The sequence below is a fragment of the Delphinapterus leucas genome, chromosome 1 (genome assembly GCF_059928025.1).
Source record: "Delphinapterus leucas isolate spDelLeu-1000000601 "Yukka" chromosome 1, BTC_Dleu_Yukka2, whole genome shotgun sequence".
In the NCBI taxonomy this organism is placed as follows: domain Eukaryota; kingdom Metazoa; phylum Chordata; class Mammalia; order Artiodactyla; family Monodontidae; genus Delphinapterus; species Delphinapterus leucas.
The window spans coordinates 186307576-186327364 of record NC_143129.1 but is presented as its reverse complement, the minus strand read 5'-3'; the positions used below and the strand labels follow the sequence as shown (position 1 = coordinate 186327364).

The 19789-nt window shown below is 60.2% G+C and overlaps 2 protein-coding genes across 6 annotated transcripts in view; one reads left to right on the top strand and one right to left on the bottom strand.

Annotated features, from left to right (window-relative positions):
* Positions 1 to 13413, top strand: part of KCNAB2 (potassium voltage-gated channel subfamily A regulatory beta subunit 2) — a 96703-nt gene extending 83290 nt beyond the window's left edge. For all 5 annotated transcript variants that reach the window (XM_022598827.3, XM_022598825.2, XM_022598824.3 and 2 more), the window contains 7 exons: positions 853 to 939; positions 4653 to 4738; positions 6499 to 6619; positions 6847 to 6941; positions 7878 to 7998; positions 8339 to 8427; positions 10470 to 13413. In XM_022598827.3, the coding sequence (XP_022454535.1) occupies positions 853 to 939; positions 4653 to 4738; positions 6499 to 6619; positions 6847 to 6941; positions 7878 to 7998; positions 8339 to 8427; positions 10470 to 10559 (689 nt within the window). In that variant the 3' untranslated portion in view covers positions 10560 to 13413. The remainder of the gene's footprint in view (positions 1 to 852; positions 940 to 4652; positions 4739 to 6498; positions 6620 to 6846; positions 6942 to 7877; positions 7999 to 8338; positions 8428 to 10469) is intronic.
* Positions 13414 to 13865: 452 nt separating this feature from the next.
* CHD5 (chromodomain helicase DNA binding protein 5) overlaps positions 13866 to 19789 on the bottom strand; it is a 57908-nt gene continuing 51984 nt past the window's right edge. Inside the window, exons 38-41 of the mRNA XM_089916990.1 lie at positions 18669 to 18832; positions 18441 to 18555; positions 18282 to 18335; positions 13866 to 17497 (exon numbers count right to left, since the gene is read on the bottom strand). Of these exons, the coding sequence (XP_089773116.1) occupies positions 18328 to 18335; positions 18441 to 18555; positions 18669 to 18832 (287 nt within the window). The 3' untranslated portion in view covers positions 13866 to 17497; positions 18282 to 18327. The remainder of the gene's footprint in view (positions 17498 to 18281; positions 18336 to 18440; positions 18556 to 18668; positions 18833 to 19789) is intronic.

Below are 19789 nucleotides of genomic sequence, written 5' to 3'. Positions count from 1 at the left end.
CCCTCCGTGTCGTAAGGGAGGGGACAGGGGTATGGGTGGGCGGGGCCTGTGCTGCCCTGGGGTAGGCAGTGTTGTCCCTGAGAAGACACAGACAGGCCTGGGTTTCAATCTAGGCTAGGCCCTGTGCCCACCGGGTGACCCTGAGCAAGGGACATCACTTCCCCAGGCCTCTGTGGCAGCATCTGTAAAATGGGCATGGTAAGAATGCCCACATCTGGGGTTAGTGGAATTGGGAAGGACCCAGGTGAGGGTGTGTGTCAGACACAGCCTGGGCCTCAGCACACGGAGCACTGGGGTGGAGGTGCCAGGATGTCTCACTCATCCTGATTTGTATTATCTCCGTGCCTCTTCTCCCCACGTTTACTGTCGTCAAAGTAATACAGTCAATCCAGTGACAATCAAATGATTCGGAGGCCTTGCTGCCCGCCCCTCCCCGTCCCACAGCCCAGCACTTCCACTCTGCAGCTCTGCCCTGAGCCGCTGCGAAGTACTCATGCGTTTCGGGCCCCACTTGCCTTCGGTGCCATAGATGATCGACGCAGCTGTCCTCCGTGTCAGGTGGCCTGGCTCTCCCAGTTCCACCCGGGCCACCCTAGGAAGGGCCCCCTCCGTGCAGTCACAGGACATTGGGCCTGTGGACTCCACCCCACCCCCTTTGGGGTGTGCCCCCTCTTCTCTCATGGCTGTTCTCCACCTAGGTGGCCCGTGCCCACAGATGCGCCCTACCGTCCACAGCTCCCGGTGCCAGGGGCCTCGTCCCTTTCATCTATTGCTCCCTGAGACACATGCACACACGAGGGCCCAGGAATGTCTGTGAAGATGGTAACAGTCCTTCCCCACTCCTTCCCCCAGGTCTGAAAGCCTCCCTGGAGCGGCTGCAGTTGGAGTATGTGGACGTGGTGTTTGCCAACCGCCCGGACCCCAACACGCCCATGGAAGGTACGTTCTCCCCGGAAGCACTGACTGCCCGGGAGTCACGGTTCCAAAAAGAGCAGAAAGCTCTGCACCTGAGGCTCTGATGGCACCGCCGCAGGGCCCGCTGGGCACCCAGGCCTGGGGGTCTGGAGGGTGGGGCCTTCCCCGTGTGGGGAGGGGCGGGGGGGCGGGCCTGAGCTCAGCCCCTGCTCCACCCCTCACGTGCACCCCAGCGCCTCCGGGCTGAGTCCCATCCTTGCTCTGGGTCCGCGCCCATCCTGGCTTTGAGCCGTGTGCAGTGGTAGATAAGTCCCAGCATGATGACTCTGCAAGGGCCGCCTTCTTTTCCGTCCTTTCAATCATGGCCCACATTCTACTGGGAGGGTTTAGGGGATTTCTGCTCTGGGGGATGAACTGTTACTCAGAGGAGAAAAAAAAGACGTGCAGTGCTTTGAAAAGCGGTTTTGGTTTCTCAGGCGCTTGTTTATTCTTTGACTCCTGCCATCTCAGCCCCCACTATCTCCTCCAGCTTTCTGCTTCGGGCATCTTCTCATTTGTGCTTTGCTGCTTCAGGGACTTGGAAAATTCAGTTGTGTTCAAGTTACTTTTTCTTCATTTGTTAGTGTATATACCATGCACCTGTGTGTGTGTATATATACGTGTGTGTGTGTGCACGTGTGTGTGTGCACGTGTGTGTGTGGTTGGTTTTTTATCCAAACGAGTATTCTGCGAAAAGTGATTTGAGCCTCCGTCCCCGTGCCCTTTGTCAGACTGTGCCCCTCAACGTTCCCACAGCTGTGAACTCTGGTCTCTTTCCATCTTTCTTTTATCACCAGGGGATCCATTTAGTTCCTCCAAGTCAAGGACATTCATCATAGAAGGTACACAGTACCCTCGGCCCGACAACTGACCTCTGTGTCTGAGCTGCATTTTATGAGACAGTGCTTTTATTTACACGACTCTCTTCCCCCGCCCCCATGACTAAACTTCTCCATAAAATGCACAAAGGAGAAATAAGTGCCTTATGGGAACACCTTGCAAGTGAAGAAAAGCAAAGCGGCGCAGAGCCGCGCCGTCCCCCTGGTCCACGCTGTCACCTCATTCCTCCCCTACTCCTGTGCATGCATGCCCCTCCTCGCACTGCCTTGCATTGCCATGACCCGTGACCCGCGGGGCCTCCTCTTGACTTGGGGGTTGCTGTGATCCGCACCAGAAACCTTGACCCCAGATGGTCTGGGAGAGGGCTGGGGAGACCAGGTTCCCACAGGAGCAAACGCATCGGGGACCCCAGAAGTTTGGCCCCCGGCAGGTTTTATCTTCTCCACGTTTGCTAAGCTCCCACCTCAACCAAAAGTGAGGGCACCAGCAACCAGCTGCCCTGCCCCCAGTGGCGTGCAGTGCTCCAGTCCCCTGGGTGGGCTGGGCCACCTGTCACTCTCACCCCATGCCATGTAGCCAGAGCTCACCATTGAAATGCAGTTGTTTTCCTCCTGGAAAAATACCTACATGAGCTGGGGAAACTCTGAGCCCCGGGGCAGCCTCTGGCCATGCAGCGGTCTCTGCCCACCCCTAAGCCAAAGGACCCTGGGACCCCACCCCACCCACGAAGGGCAGGCCTTGGTATCCCTGGGAACTGGGCTGTGGTCCACAATGAAAGGGCTCCCGCCTGCCAACTGGCACTGCCACCTGACCCCTCCCATGTATTATTTGAGACGCAGCAGGAGATGCCATGGGTTTTGGCAGCAGCTGGAAGGATTTGGTCCTCACAGCATTAAATATTGAGGTGGACAGCTGTCCCTAATTGTCCCTGTTTCTGGCGTCACTGACACCAAGCTTGGGCAGAAGACCAAGGGCCACGCTCCTGTGCATGGGCTCCACGGCCAGCCTGCCACTGCCCAGGACCCCTTCCCTCTCAGGCCAGCGACAGGCTCGCACAGGCTCCCTGGCCCCCAGGCTCCCGCTGGACTCCCCTCTCTGCATGGAAGGGGTGTTAGGAGAGAGCTGTGCTCAAAGAAGCCAGGCTAGCGAACGGGGATGTCCTCTGCTTCCCTCTCTCTGGCATGTGGGCCTGAGCCTTGGCTGAAAAGAATTGGGCAGTCACACCGCATGGTCACAGGTCCCCCCAAGAGTGTTTCTAAAGAACCCAAGAAGGACGGCCAGGCTGGGAGCCCAGACGCAGGGTTCGGATGTGGGCAGGTTCCTTCCTGGGACCCTCAACCTTCCAACCAAGCGCTGCTCTTCACACCGAATAGTGTTGGCCGTTAAAGTGGTGGCCCACTGACAGCCCGAGGGGGGCGCTTCCCTGCCAGACCCCCTCCCTGGGATGCGCGGGGAAGAGCCCAGTCCCTGACCTTGGAAGGAAGGAGAGGACAGGGCTTGGCCTACAGGCGTGGAAACCAAGGTGTGATTTTTTTCAGAGGTCCTCGGCAAGCCCACAGAGGCCACCACCCCAGAAACCCCAGCTACCTTGGCTTTCTACTGAAAGAGGGGACCTCAGCCAAAGGGACACTCAGGGACCCAGGATGGATGGGAAGGGACACCCCAAAACAGAGGTGCCGCTCTCTGCCAGAGAAGGTTCCAGTGGTCCTGGGCCATTCCAAGGTGGAGCTCTCGGAACCAACCTGCATTCTCCTTCCTTCCATCCTTCCTTCCACCCCCACCATCTTCAGGGACCTCAGCTGTCCCATGTCAGTGGCCACTTTGGGAGAGATGGGGACTTTCAAGGAGTATTTGTTTTTAGAAACACTTGTACTTTAACTGAACTTCTGAGGCTGCCTTGGGCAGTCGAACTTGCAAGCATTGTATGGGACCTGAGAGAAATCTGATGGGGTAGCCCGTCACCCCGCAAAGCTAAGAGCCATTTAAAATTTTAAAATTTGAGGTCGAGTTCAATTTTAAAAACCACAATACCCCCCTGGGGCCAAAACAGCTTCGGGGGCGACGCTAACTGGCAGATTTTTATTTCTCAAAAAACTTTTTTTGAGTCCAAGGAAGAATCTATCACAGTGTAGATGGGGAGAGGGTCCCTTGCTGGATACTGGGCTGGTGTGAAAGTCGGGGCGTGGTCCACAGGGGGCTTTCCATGTCTACTGCTGGCTCTTCTGGACTCGAGGGGAGCTCCGCTCTGCAGCCCCCAACCCCTGGGACCACCCAGGGCCCCACACCCTGCCCTTTCTCCCAACAGATGTTATTATTACCTCTCCATTCAATTCTCCAGATCCCAGTGAGAGTCCGGAGTAGCCCCAAGTGGGAGACTAGAAATGGGCAGAAATTATGTTACTTCCTCTTGCCATCTGTCAATCTGATCGTAACCTTAATCCGTTTATCTGGTTCTTCCTGAGCGATCAGGGTCCCCCATTCTTCCCCAGACTAGAGAACACCCCCTGTTCTAGAGTCACATTCTTTGACCTCACCTTTCCTGCATCCCTCTAATCTGCCATAGAAACGTCTCAATCCATCCATAACCCATTTTTCAAAGATTCCATAAGACCTCTAACTATTTGGGAACATTGTTTTCAAGACCAGCTTCTTGGACAGAGGCTCACTTTTTTCTGTGGTCCCAGAAAACCCAGGCCGCCCCCAACTCCGGAGCCGGGATGTACACTGCTTGCAAGCCGTCCCGACAGCACCCTCCCCCTCCTCCTGGCGCCCGCCTGTATTTGCAGAATGTCCCCAGGCCAGGCCCCGTGCCCCCGGCCGCCCCCCCCCACCTGTGGTTTCCCCTTCTCTCGTGACAGAGACGGTGCGTGCCATGACACACGTCATTAACCAAGGGATGGCCATGTACTGGGGCACATCGCGCTGGAGCTCCATGGAGATCATGGTACGGTGACCTCTCGGTGTGCGTGTGTCCCCCAGCTGGGCTCCCAGCCCCAGCTCCATGGATGATGACTCCGGGGCTCTAGCAGGTTCAGTGCCGTTGGTCCCTAATGCACAGATAACTGGGTACTATGGGGAGGGACAGTATGGTGACATGTGGCAGTGATGTCCGCAGGCCTTGCAGACAGGGGTCTGGGCTTGAATCCCAGCACTGCGTGGCCCCAGATAGATGGCTTCACCTCTGTGAGCCTCAGTTTCCCCACCTGTAGAACAAGACTGCAAGGACAACCTACCCCGTCATGAGGCTGTTGTGAGGATTATCTGAGAGAACAGGTGTGAAGCTCTTAGTGGGGGTCCTGGAGCTCAGCCAGTGCTCAGCAGCGGTGACAGTGCCAGCCACCGTGCTGAGCTCTTGTGGTGTTCCAGGTGCCGTTAGATTTGAGGGTTTCATGTGGACTGACTCCCATTTAATCCTCACAATGCCCTATGAGGTAAGTGCTACTGTTATCCTGTTTTTCAGATGTGGACATTGAGGCACAGAGAGGTTAAGTAACACACCCAAGGTCACACAGCCCATGCCAAGATGGATGCTCAGGCCGTGCAGTTCAGAGCCTGGGCTTCCATCTCATAATCCATGATGTTTCCCCCTCACCTGCATTTTCAGGAAGGTATCCCCTTCCTTGTCATTTCCCTCCACGGGAGCCATCAGTAGCTGAGGGTGACAGATGTTTCATAATATTTCTGGGGTATCCCAGAAGGGTCGGCAGGGTGGCTTCTCAGAGGCAGGCAGCTGGTTGGTGGGGGGAGGGCAGAGGCCTGGGGACGGCGTCTTCGCAGGACTAGCTCTCAGGCTGGCGCCCTCACCCCTGCCTCCAGGCCTCCTCCCAACCTCAGCCTTTCCCATGCCCCACCCACCAGAATTTCCCACGTCCTGGCATCCCTGCTAGGGGGTTTCTCCTCTAGTGAGCCCCAGATTTCTGGTTCATCCAAAAAAAAAAAAAATTAAGCAGGATTTTCATTTCAAGTTACAGACAACTTTAGAAGCCCATGGTATCAATCGGCCTTTGGAGTTTGCGGCATTAATGATCATATGGCATTTTTCTGAAGCTGCCTGGACCCAGCACAGAGCTCACTGAGGTGTCAGGATCTCATCCCCACTTTACAGATGTGAAAGCTGAGTCTCAAGCTAAAGGGGAAAGGGCCTCTAGGGCTGGCAGACGGGCTTCCCCAGGAGCTCACACCCAGCCGGTCTGCAGAGTGGAGGCCTTGACCTCCAAGTCCCAGAAATGGGCTGATGCCGGCCACTTTCCCCTCCTGACCTAGTGTTTTCTGCCCCTGCCATCGTCCTGGGTCCAGGCCCTAGAGTGACAATCATAATAAAACCAGTAACAGGCAGGCACTGTCCTGAGGGATGCCAACCCTGTTGGCTCATTTGACCCTCATGACAAATGGGGAAACTGAGGCACAGGGGGGTGAGCCCCTTACCCAAGGACACCCGGCCAGTAAGCGCCAGGACCCAAGCCTCACTACTGAGTTGTGCTTTCCCCCCAAATCCCTTCAGCCTTGGGATCCCACAACCCACTCACTTTTCTCCACTCGTGGAGGGGGGCCTAACAGGCTCCCAGGAAAGCTGAGAGGAGAGGGGAGGGGCAGGAGGGCCAGCCGTTCCTGGGGATGCCTTTGTGTCTTCTCCCTGCTGCCCCGGAGGCCCCTCAGAACCGCTGACCGGCAGGGACCCTCCATGCCCCTCTTTGCTTTTCCCAGGAGGCCTACTCCGTTGCCCGGCAGTTCAACTTGATCCCGCCCATCTGCGAGCAGGCAGAGTACCACATGTTCCAACGCGAAAAAGTGGAAGTGCAGCTTCCCGAGCTCTTCCACAAGATAGGTGGGCTCCCCTGCCCGGCCCCGCCCTCGCGCCTGCCCTCCAGGCCCCGCCCCCGCCCCGCCCCACCCTCTCCCTCGCTCCGCCTCCTCCCCGGCCCTGCCCCAACCCCACCCCAGATCCCCTCGCCCCGCCCCTCGACCCTGCCCTGTCACGCCCCCTTTCCCCTCGCCCCGCCCCTCCCCTCCTCGGGACCCTGGGTTTGACCTCGTCCGGCTTTCCTCTCCCAGGAGTGGGCGCCATGACCTGGTCCCCTCTGGCCTGTGGTATCGTGTCCGGAAAGTACGACAGTGGCATCCCGCCCTACTCGAGAGCCTCCTTGAAGGTGAAGAAGCGGCCGGGCTGGGGCAGGGGACAGGCAGGACGGGCATTTTGGAGGGGTGGGGCCTTTGGGCTGACACGTTGGTGCTGGGCGGGGCTTCCCTGGGCCACTGTCTGCGGGAAGGTTCGGAGCATGGGAACTTGGAGCCCCAGCTGGCCTGACCCCACGTCTAGAAAGGCTGCCCTCCTGTGGGACATCCCCCAGGTGAAGAAGCCCCTCACTCCCCCGCCCTCCTGCCCTCCCCCCAGGTTCAGCCCTCACAACCTGCTCTGGATCCGCATGTGCCCCCTGGGATGCCTCCTCCCCCTGTAGACACCCCGCACACTTTCTCTGGCCCATCCCTGAGACCTCTGGGCTGAGAGCTGCGGGGTGTCTTCAGTGTCACTCAGAGATGCCCCCCCGGGACAAGTCCCCCCCGGCCCACATACAGGCGTGCGCACACACGCGCACACACACCTCGGAGTGAGGACTCAGGAGGGTCTACAGGCTGCAGGGGTTGGGGGTCAAGGAGCAGGGAGAGAAAGGCCTGCCCAGGCCGGGGAAGAGCCAGTACTGGAGACCCCAGCACCAGATTCAAGAGCAGGATGGCCTGCCCCCCCACTCCTGCCCAGCCCCCAGCAAGCCTCCCTGAGGGCTCCCTGACTTTGCTGTGGGCACACCTCCTGGGCCGCCCAGCCTCCCAGGAGAAGGGAAGGTCGGCTTGTCCACCTCCTTGTCCAGGCTCAGGGGCCTGGCCTCAGCTCCCCGACAGCCCACAGGCTTCAGATGCAACGGTTCCCATCTTTCCAACTGCCCAGGTCTGGACCACAGCAGGACATGGTTAGGCCGGGGCCGGGGGGTGCCGCCGTGCCCCAAATCATCATTTTGTGCCATGCACACAGAGGTCCAGGTGACCTGCCCTCACCTGTGGGCTGTGCTGTGCCTCCACCCCACAACCAGGGCTACCAGTGGCTGAAGGACAAGATCCTGAGTGAGGAGGGCCGGCGCCAGCAGGCCAAGCTGAAGGAGCTGCAGGCCATCGCCGAGCGCCTGGGCTGCACCCTCCCCCAGCTGGCCATAGGTAAGAGGCTGGGGAGCAGGGTGGAGACCAGTGTCCCGGGGAGATGTCAGGAGTCCCTGAGTGCTCGGGCCACACCCCCTCCACCAGCCAGCTGTGGGTAACGGGCTCCCACATTCATGGAGAGGATGGGGGTGGGTCCCTGAGCACTTGGGCCATCTCTCCACTAGCGGTAGTTGGTGCCAGGGTCCCCCCAGCACTGCTGAGCCCCTGGTTTGCCATGCCGCTCCTGGGCACCCTCAGCCCCATGCCCAGGAGGCTGGCCTAGGCAGGGTCAGGGCAGAGCCAGAGAGGGCCCTGCCGTGGGTGGGCCTCCCTCACCTCTGGTCTTGCTGCCCCCCAGCCTGGTGCCTGAGGAACGAGGGGGTCAGCTCCGTGCTCCTGGGCGCTTCCAGCTCAGACCAGCTGATGGAGAATATTGGAGCAATACAGGTGAGTGGGGGCCGCCAGCCTTACAGGCCCTGGGCAGAGCTCAGGGTCTCAGCCAGTCACCTGTCCAGCACGTACTTATTGAGCACCTACTACATACCGGACACTGTTCAAGGCACCTGGGCTACAGCAGTGAACCACCAAAAAAGCCTTGCTCTCGAAGAGCTGGCTTTCTAGCTGGAACAGACGGAAAACACTAAATGCGAGAAATAAGATTAGAATATGTGTCGGAGGGTGATAAGGACTCTGGAAAAAGAAACCTGGAGCAAGGTCGGGGGTGTCCAGCAGGGATGGGGCGGGGGGGAGCCGTGGACCCAGGTTGAAGGGGGCCGTAGGGTAGCCTTGTTGACAAAGTGACTTGTGAGCAAAGGCTTGAAGGATGAGGAGTGGGCAGTGCAGATACTCAGGGGAAGAACGCTCCAGGCTGATGTGAAGGCGCAGGGTGGGCACGAGCCCAGGACAGCAGTGAGGCCAGAAGGCCGGGAGCAGAGGGGCAGGGGCGGGAGATGAGCTCGGCGTGGGGGCAGACCCATGGGCCACCGCATGCCCTCTGAGGACTTCCGCAATGGTCCAGTGAGATGGGAGCAGAGGAGGGGCAGGGTCCAACTTAGATTTTAAAAGGCTCCCTCTCGCTCTTTGGCTGCTGAGTGGAGGAAAAAGTTTGGGGAGCAGAAGGGAAACACGGAGATTGCTGGGAAGTGATGACAGTGTCGGGGCGAGGGATGGCCGTGGTGCAGATGGACAGCTGGTTGGATCATCTGGATGTTCTGGAAGATGGACCAACAGGACTGGCTGACAGACTGGATGTGAGGGTGCAGGATAGCAGGTCAGACAGCCCCTGGGGTTTGTCACCTGGAAGGGGGATGTTGCTGTTGGCTGAGGTCAAGACGGCTGGAAAAAGCAGTTTGGGGGTGTGGATCATCAGGTGTTCTGGTCCTGGAACCTGCATTTTATGCCATCGCTGTCCTTCCATTTGAGGGGCAGAGCTTAGACCAGGGCAGGTTCCCTCTGCCCCAAACCTTCTGGAATACAAAAACAGCATGGCCCCCATCTGCTTCAGGAGCCGCATGCAATGAGAGCAGGACAGTCTGGGGCCAGCGGGCGGCTGGAAGAATGTCCCCCTGTTACAGAACTCAGGTTCAGCTGCTCGTCGCTCAAGAATCCGAATACTGAGACTTCCCTGGAGGTCCAGCGGTTAGGACTCTGCCCTTCCACTGCAGGGGGCACGGGCTCTATCCCTGGTTGGGGAACTAAGATCCCACACAAGCTGCATGGCGCGGCCAAAAAAAAGAAAAATCCAATACTGAGAGACAAGTGTTGGGTAAAAGGAAAGGTAGCTTTATTGAGGAAGCTGGTGATCCGGGGAGAAGGTGGACTCACGTCCCAAAGATCCAATTTCCCCGTGTTGATCAGGGGGCAAGAGCTTTTAAAGGGGAGTTTCGGGGTGCTTTATGGGCGGAGGGAGGAGGCTATGTACAGAGCAGCACAGTCAGCTCTGACGGTCATCTTGAAGTTGGTTGGTCCTGTGGTCATCTGAGCAGGGCCACCTGATTGTTTTAAGTACAGTTAATCTTCAACTCCAGGCTCAGTTTGTTCCCATTTCCCTGAGGCCAGTTCTTGGAATTGTGCAGGATGGAGCAGCTTATTTCATGGCTACAGTCTGGTCATCATGCGGTTACTTTTTACACCTGGTGGGGGTTTCAGTAGCTGCAAAACAGCTCAAAGGACATGGCTCAGAATATGACCTATAGCCCTTGCGCAGGGACTAAAAGCCCTTGACTTTGTTTAATGGCTAAACCATTCTTATTTTGTCCCGTTTGACTGCTTTTCTTTGCTTTTTCATTTTCTCATTTCTCCGATTAAATTTATTCTTGGGCTAAAGTTCTTCTACAGGTAAGAGGCAGGCGTAGGATGTTGTGGGGTGGAGGGGTGGAGCTGTGCTCCAGGAAGGCCCCATAGGGCCCTGCTCCGTTACACCCCACCTCACCTGCAGGCCAGGCCAGTCTTGGTGGTAGATTCTGAATAGCTCCCATCTTTGCACACAGGTCCTTCCAAAACTGTCGTCTTCCATTATCCACGAGATCGATAGCATTTTGGGCAATAAACCCTACAGCAAAAAGGACTACAGATCCTAAGAAGCCCCCGGCCGTTTGCCTGGACGGTTTCCGTTTCCCTCCTAGCCTCTCTGTTAGCTCGCTTAAGCTATTTTGAAGCCAAGTCGAGAGTGTGGTTTGCTTCAAAAACAAAACAACGCACCAAGATGTCACCGGGAAAAGACCGCAGAAGTCGCTGCCACACACTACCCGCTGCTTCGCAGGACCGCTGTCGGGTTCGTGTCAGGGAGTCGGCATTGATTCGAAGGCACTCGTGCGGTCCCACCCAAGCCTGCCGTCTCTGCTCCTCCTCCAGGAAACCACCATGTTTTCGCCCAGCCATGGGCCGTCTCAGAGACTCAAGTCCAGGCCAGGCCAAGACCAGCTGGGGCCTGGGGGCAGGCAGAGCCGGCCTCTCCTCTGCCGAGAACCCCACCCGGCATTGGGGAAGGGAAGAGGAAGCCGGGTCTGCCTCTTCCTGTGGCCCCTCGGCGGGGCCCTGGTCAGGGCAGGCCTCCCTCTGGGGTCTCCCTCATTCCCCCTCTTGCCAAGGGCTCCAGGTACTTTCCTCAGGCCTAACCTCGGATTCTTCCCCCAGCCCCTTCTCCCAACCACCCGCCCCAGTGTGTCTCCGAGGGGCCTTCCGAGCTGCCCCTTGACACCCCCCCCCACCGGCCACCTTGCTGGCAGGGGCAGGGATCCAGGGAGATTCGCCCTGCAGTTTGGGACACACAAAAAGTTGGGGGGCTCTGATTTCAAGCTCCTCGCCCCACTGGCTTCCTCCCCGCAAACAATTGATGAGCCCCAGTGCCTGGGCTCCAGTCCAGGTCCCTCCAGGGCCCCACCTGCCCTCCCTCCCTGCCAGGCACCCAGTCCTCCACCCCTCTGTCCTCGCCCCAGAAGGCCCCGAGGTCACACGTGCTCAGCTGGACTGTGGCTGCTGACCACACACCAGGTAGCCAGCCTCTGCTGTGCCCGGGGGGTGGTGGCCTTGGGGTCTGCAGAGAGCACATGCTGGGACCCTTTCAACGAGGGAGAGTCCCTGGGGTTTTCTGTGCTGTGTGCCTGGGGCCTGGGGGCCAGCCAGCAGCAGCCCCTGCGGTCTAGGAAAAGACCCCGGGAGCCTCTCTGTGGAGCAGTGTCCCCTGTGAGGCCTCAGACCAGGTGGGTGGGGTGAGGTGCTCTGTCTTGGGTGCTCAGAGCTTGTTACCAGGACAGCAGTGCCACCCCCAGGACACCTCCACACAGCCCACGAAGACAGAGGGATGGCTGGGGTCGGTCATTACTGTCCACACCAGCCCCCCCTCCCCCCAAGCCTGGAACAGACTGGGGACAGGGAGGGAGGGCGGGACATTCACAAGTGTCAGCCCTTTTGTAGCCGGGCCTGGGGCTGCAGGGATGGAGGCGGGGAGGCGGGCCGGCCGCCAGGAGGCGCAGCCCCCATAGGCCTGAGCGGCACCCAGCCTTTGCTGGCCGTGGTGGGTGGGAGTTGGGGGCCAGGCTCTGCAGACGCCCCAGCCCACCGAATACGGGCCCTCGTGCCCTTGGGCAGACACAGCCCATCCCGCTTTGCCCTTCAGAGAGGCCCCTCCCTGCCATTATTCTCAGAGGGGCCGCTGTCCAGTCCTGGCTGAGCCGAGGCCTGGGAAACTGGCTTTAAGAAAGCCACAAAAGTGGGGGGAGGGAGACCTTCTTCCACTCCTGACCTTTGTGCTGGCCCTGGAGTCTGGAACCTTCTCCCTCTTTGTAGACCAGGCCCCTGGGGGTTGTCTTCACCAAGTCCCCTGCACACTTCAGCCGGTGGGTGTGGGGAGGGGACAAGCCTGTCCCAGCAGAATCCCCAGCCACTGCCCACCATCAGACGGTGGGATCTGGCTCTGAGGACAGGACACTGCAGTGGGGCGGCTTTCATCCCAGGCCCATCCAGGCAGGGACCAAGTGCTCTGGGCCAGGCAGTCCCAGCAGCTGTCCGTGCTCAGGGGCCAGGTTACCAGCCGCTCATTGGCGAGATGGCTGGGCCCTCTCCACACTGCTGTCACCCTGCCCACCCACTGCTGGAAGAGGGACCAGGGCGTGCAGTCGGGGCCGAGGTCGGGACTGCCACCTCCCCACCCCGTGAGCCACACCTAGGAAGGCCGAGCCCGCTGGCTGCATGTTTCCCAGACGGAGGGAGACAAGGACCCCCAGGGTTGAGCTCTACCAAGGCCTAAGTGCCCAGCGCAAAGACCCAAGCAGCTTCCCGGCCCTGGGGCACCATCCACGGCCTGGTTCTGTATCCCCGCTGCAAGTGGGTGTGGGGGGATGCCACCCTGCTTCCTGAGGGAGGGTCCCCCGGCTTCGGGGGTGCTGGAGTGGGGCCCAAGGGCGGTCAGAGCCTGGAAACAGAAGAGCTGGGCCGAGGCAGGCCCTGGAGGGGCAGCCTGGGCCCCGCCTGGCACGGGTTTCAGACCAGCCAGCCGCACCCTACCTGCTTGAGGGGAAGCCCGCCAAGAGCCCCAGCTGCCAGCCAGCCTCTCACCCTCCCCTTGAAGCAGAGTTTTTGCCCCCAGGGGTCCACCTGGCAGTGCCCCACACGGGAAGAAGGCCCAGTCTGGGTCAGGGCAGGACCAGTCTTCCTTGCTAACGACACACAGAGCCCCCAGCATTTTTCACCCTGAATCTACGGCAAATTCGAGGTCCCGAGGACGAGATGGGGGCTTGCTCTGTCTTCTGTTCTCTCCAGTCATGTAAATAATGTGCTACTTTTCTCTCCCCGCCTTTAATGACTGTGGCTCCTCAGCTAACTGCATCCCCTACACAGGCAGAGATGCCATATGCCTCGCACTTCCAAATGACACTCAGTGGAGACGCAGTGCCGTATATTTATGGAATGACAAAATAAAACCCAAGCCCGTCAGGGTCTGCTCCCCTCCTTTGCGGGGTCCTCGGGGTCAGGGCTGGGCCAAGGGCAGTGGGAGGGAGAGGAGGCTGCCCCCTGCAGAGGCCAGCCGACAGGGGCTGAGCAGAGGTTGGGAGAAAGGGGCCCTGGGGGAGAGGCAAAGATTGGGCACCGAGACCCCTTCTCTCCCGAGTGATTCAGGGGTGGAAGTTGGTGGGAGGCTGCTGGACCCGCCTGGGGACAGAGGTCAGGGTCCAGGGAGGCCTGTGGGCTGTCTCCGGGGGCTCAGTGTTCCTCTGAGCAGTGCTGTTTCAGGGGGCAGGTGGGAGGGGCGGGCACCACCCCTGAACACCCCTTTTCGGGGCGCCCCCTTCCCAGCGAGCCTTTCAGCCTCATGGGGCCGTGTCTCCTCAGGTGGGAGGTGGCTTTAGATGACATCCCCCTCACATCCTTCCCCAGCCACCCCCATCCTAGATCAGTGAGAAGCTAGGAAAACACTCTTTGATCCAATCCTTTCCCAAAGGATTTATTAAAACACAGAAAACCAAGACATACACAGAGTACAAAGTAAAGGGAACCGGGTCGGTTACAGTCTTTGTCGAGCCTCCTACACATCCTCCCGAGGACCGGACAGGTGACTACACACAGGGGCTCAGCCTCCAGCTCCGGCTGCCTGGCTGGGACCGTCCCGACTCGCCCCAGCGCCCCAGCCCCTTCACCAGCTGGGGGCTCTACCAGGCAAGGGGCCGGCCCCTCTCAGCTGGGCCAGATGCCAGCCTGGGTGCAGGCGTCTGCTCCCTCGACCTCCCACGCACCGATGCACGGGCAGGGGGGTGGGCCCCTCCCCTCAACCCCAGGCACAGAGGAGCCATGGGAGGCTCAGGCTCCCAGCTCAGTATCAGGGGTTCAGGACACACACACACCCAACGGGCCCTTTCTGGGTTATCGCACCTAAAAAAATACTTTGTTTAAAAAAAATCTGAAAACTAAGAAAAAAATCCCAAAACACAAGCCAATGACTTTGGGCTGATGCACCACAACTGTAAACTTGCAGAAATATAAAATGGGGCGAGAGCCAGCTTCCTCGACAGAGACGGTGGCCGGCACAGGACAGCTGCAGGTACGGAGCGGAGACCCTGGACCGTGGCCGGGCCAAGACCTCAGCCCCCCACCCCCGCAGCCAAGCTCCTTCCTGCCACCCCACTCTGGGCACACTCCGGACGTCCCCGAGGCTACCCCTCAGCATCTACACGATCCCCTCGGGCCCTCAGCATTCCTGGGACCCGACACCTGGCAGCAAGGGCTACAGGTGTCCCTGGGGCAAGACTCAGCCAGCCCCTGACCTGGCCCAGGGGGTCCCCAGAGGACCCTGGGAAGGGACGCCCAACCAGCAGGAGAGGAGGTGGCTGCACGAGTCGTGGTACCAGCAGAACAGGACCACGGTCATCACTTGCAGAAAACAAAGGAGCTTCTTCTGAAGGCGGCTTGCAGGGAGGGCCCCCTTGCACAGGGGGTCTCAGGATGTGCTTCCGTGGTGGGCGTGTGCAAGGGGACCCCCGGACACAGTCAGTCCAGCCCAAACTCCCCTGGTCACCCAGGAGCCCAGCCAGCTACGCCTTCCAAGACTGTGGCCCCAAGATGGTTCAACAGAAAGCCTACTCAGCACTGGTCTAAATAATAAGGTGGCTGGAAACGAAAGCGCGGGTCGGCACTTTCGGCTTCTGCTTGCACATGATGACTCTCCTGCCCGCGGCAAAAACCAAACCCAGCCTGAAGATGCCGAAGACCGTGGATGGCCAGCGCCCCCTCCCCACCACAACTTTCGGCAGGAGATAACTTGATAAACCAAGAAGAAAACATTCTTAAGATCCTTTTTCCTCTCCAAAACCAGTCAGCCAGAAACCCACTCCCCAGCTGTCCGCAGCCCCCCCTCCCAGGCCTCCCAGGTGCTGGTCTTGGAGAGCTGAGCCCTTCCTGGACCAGGCAGTGCCGGGGCCCAGGCCATCCGTGGGCGCCTGGCTCTGGCTGGTAGAGGAAAAGGGCGGAGGCCTGGGAAGGAGCAAAAACAGAAGGGCAGAGGGAAGCTTGCTGGGGAGCAAGGGCTGGCAGGGGAAGGACCACTTGCCCTTGGAGTGAGGCAGCGGGGACAACACAGACCCCCGTCCTCTACCATGTGCCCCATGACCTGACATTCAGGACGCATCCACTGTGTTCCCCGCCAGGCCAGAAAGCCTGGCAGGCTGACTGCCTGCTTGAGAGGGCGGAGTCACAGGGCCCCGTGTCGGGGGCTCCTGGCGGTCACGCTGCCCGTGACCTGAGCCAGAACCTCTGCAGGGGGGCACGGGTCAGAGGACCACGCGTGTACACATGGCACTGGACAAACCATAGGGGACAGGAATGACCCCACCCTTCCGGGAGGCGGGGTCAGCGGCTGTCACATGTGTTCTGGACATCTGTGCCCCCACCCCCAATCCTCCCACCCACAGTGCCAGGGTTGGCGAGCCTGGAGATGGCAGGGGCCTTGGGGGTCCAGCCCTCTAGGGGTTCAGGGAGAGCCATTTACAGTTGAGGACATCTGGGCTCTGGGAGGGCTGGCCAGTGGCCCTGTGTCCCCAAGACACCCCCAAATCCTCGCCCCAGTCCTGGCCAGGGAACAGAACAGAACTCCCCTGGTGCCTCCACCCCCAGGCCCAGCTTGTCTCTCTCTCAGACGGCATTCTGCACCCAGGGCTCCACGCCAGGAAGGCCCCTCCCTGCTCAAGGCTCGGAATTCCCTTCCAGGCTGGGCCAGAGGAAACATCAGACACAGACAGGCCCAGGCCCTGGCCCCGTCCCTCCCTTCCTCCAAACTGGGGCCATCACAGCGCACTACCAGCTGCCTGAAGGAGGGTCAGGATTCCAGTGGGGCGTTGCTGGCAGGAAACAAGGCAGGAAGCTGGGGGTGCTCCAGCTGGGAAGACTGCAGAGGCCACTGGGGCCAGTCCCCTGCCTCCAAGCTTTCCCCAAGCCTTCCGAGAACACAGCGAGTGCATTCGTGGCCCACCCCAGATGGCAAATGCCCAGATCAAGGCCTCTCCAGGGACAAGAGGAGAGGGAGGGATAAGTCCAGGCTCCAGCGTGTGGCCTGGTTTCTCCACATCTGCGGCCAGGAGATGGCACGGGGAGTGTGTACCTGGAGGTGGGGCTCACAGGCCTCCCAGGGCACAGGGCAGGACCAGGGGCTCCTGGGCCCCCCTCAGCGCTGCTGTGACCCTCCCCGCTGGAACGCTAGCCACACCCCGCTAGAGGGAGGGCACGCCCCTTCCCACGGAGGCCTGAGACAAAGGCTCCGGCAGCCCCCAGGCCAACACCTGCAGGCTCTGCCCTCCCCTTCCCTCCGGGGAACAAGTGACCTGCCACTCAGGGCAGGGGCCACAGACCCTCCGCTGGTGACGACAGAGTCCAGGGCCTGTGAGACAGGCTGGGCCAGGGACAGACACCTGTCCCACGGAGACAGCACATACTTGGTGGTCTCCAGCCTTGCAGGAAGCAGCCTGGCCTGACCTGGGCGTCAGCCAGGTCTCTACCCTCAGGCCGGCCAGTTCCCCAGTCCTGACCCACCTGGCACCGGGGGGCCTCACGGGCAAGGGGCTGGAGCACGGTGCAGATGGGATTGGGGGATGGGGGCAGACTGAGGGCGCCCAGAGCGGGCAGCTGGCCCTCCTCAGCCGGGCCGAGTCCATGGGCGGCCTCTGGGCTCCCAGGAGCTTCCCTTCAGGTCTGGAACCCGTCGGCAGAGAGAGACATATGTGCTGCAAGTCAGACTCCTCCACACGTCACTCAACTTTTATCAAGACAAACTTGTTCAAGTCTTCAACAGGAAAGTGCAAAAGATGTACAAAGAAATGAAATCTCTTCTAGGAAGTCATCCTGGCAGAGGCGGCCGAGGGGTGCGTCCCGGGTGGCGTGGGGAGCACTTGGGTGGCACTTCTGGGCTCAGGCGGCCTTGTCCCCACGAGGTGGCATTCCTCCGTTTCCCTTTGTGTCCTCGGGTGGCGTGGCTCTAGAAAGGTGGCAGCTTTTCTCTCCTGCGGGGGTCGGGCAGGGGGCCCGGCAGGCGCGGCTGCAAGAGGCAGATCACAGGTCACACAGCTGGGTGCTCGGGTCCCCACGGGGGTGGCACCCAACACCCTAGACCACCCACTACGACCCGTCATAGCCAACTGACAGCAGGGGGTCCCCCAGCCCAGACCTCCCAGCCTCGGGCCACGGCCACACTGGGGAGTGGAGGCGGCGGGGCCCCCAAGGAGCAGCCTGTCCGGAACAGCCCTGCCCCCAAGCCTCCGCGCCGAAGCAGAGGTTCTGATCGGACACACAGCTTAGCGGGCGCTGTCAGCGGGGCAGAGGAGGCCACCGCGGACTGGTGGTTTCTCAGGACTAAAACCCTCTCCCAGCCGGTAACACTGAGCTGCACCCACGCTGAGCCACCCTCCTGGTCCTGGACAGGGGTTGCGGGGAGGTGACGTCCCAGGGCGTCCACCACCCGGCAGGAAAGCGCAGGCAGAACCGTGGAGTCAGGATTCCAGGCTGGGGGCACCGGTCCCTGACTCACCGCCGGGGTCACGCACGCACACCAACACACCGGCACACAGACGCACGCGTGTACACAGAGGAGCACGCCCACGTGCACCCACCCTGCCATGTGCTGTCCCCCCAGTCTCCCGGGGAAGCATCTGGAAGCCTAGGAAGACACACCGGCCCCAAGACGGTCCCCGAGCGTGGAGGGGCGAGGCCCCCGGGCCCCAGGGCCGTGAAGAAGCGCAGGGACCAGGGCCCGTACTGGCCTGGCCTGACTCGCCAAGCCAAGGAGGGACAAGGGATGGCGCAGCGCCCACGAGCGGCCTCACCTCCACTGGAAACGAGCCCGGCAGTAGAGGGAAATCTCGGGGACGGCTAGATATCTGTGGCAAAGAGAGGAAAGCTCGGCTTGCCTGGGGAGGCGGGGTGCCGGCTGGGGCCCCGCGGGCGCCCCTGCCCATGCCGCCCGGAAGCAGACGGGCACCTACCGGTCACATAGGGCCCCAGGGGCATCTGGTTGTAGTTGACAATCCCTCCCGGTCCAGGGCCCCGGAAGTTGGGCCCAAAGTTGTTGCTGTACATCTGGGAAGAGCCGAAAGCGCCCTGGAGGCAAGGACTCAGGTTTAAAGGTCCAAGTCCCGCGCCGGCCCGAGCCCCCACCCAGGGCGCCCAGGACGTGCGTGGGGGGCTGGGGCCGGGGCGCAGGCCGGCCTGACCTGCTGAATGGTGGGGTCCCCGGCTCGGGTGGTCAGGCGGCTCAGGATGCTGCGCTCTGACATCTGGAGACGGGCAGCCACCGGGGGGATGCGGGACAGCATGGAGGGCAGGCGCGTCACATCCGCCTTCATGTCGCTCAGCAGCTCCTCCAGCTGGTTCAGGACTGGGGAGGGAAGGGGAGGCGCGGGGCGCGGCACCCAGGCGGGCACTTAGCTACCAGGCTGTGTCGCTGTTACTGCACCCGCGCAGCAGACACCAGGGGGCGCCCTCCACCCGGCCCTCCCAGCCAGCCAAGCAGCGCCCCGCCGGCTGCTGGACAAGAGCCCGGTTTCCCAACAGCTTCTCCCAGCCCGAGGGCTGCAGAGATGACAGCCAGGAACCCCGACGCAACGCTGGGCTTCCCTCTGGGCCCTCGGCCAGCCTCCTGGCTCCCGGGGAGGCCTGCAGCGCTGGCCACCGCAGCGGACAGGATCCTCGCCCAAGACAGCAGCCTCAGGAAACTCCTCCCAGGCAGCGGGGGGCCGCAGAGTCCAGGGACCCTCACGTGAGCTTGGCTCACCCCCTCCCCCTAACCAGCCTGGGAACTTCCTCAGGATTTGGAGCACGAGGGTCAAAGATGTGAATCCCGGGAGACCTTGGGCAACTATTTCACCTCCCCGAGCACCGAATTGAAAACGGGATGAGAAACCTCCCCACTTAAAGGTATTACAAGAATTAAAGAACGCACGCATTTAAAGCATATTGTCGTAAGTCGGGAGACTGGGAATGACACATACACACGACTACATAAAAAATAGATAACTAACAAGGACCTACTGTACAGCACAGGGAACTCTACTCTATAATGACCTGTATGGAAAAAGGATCTAAAAGAGAGTGGACATGTGCATATGGATAACTGATTCACTTTGCTGTACACCTGAAACTAACACAACATTGTAAACCAACTATACTCCGATAAAAAAAAATTTTTTTTAATTTTGAAAAGGTCCTCTCCTCTTCCACTAAAATAAATAGATAAATAAATAAATAAGCCATATTGTCAAGGCTCGATAAACGAGCTTATACAACTGAATAGTCTTCTACGTCACCTACCCCCCCGCCCAGGGCCTGCACGGCG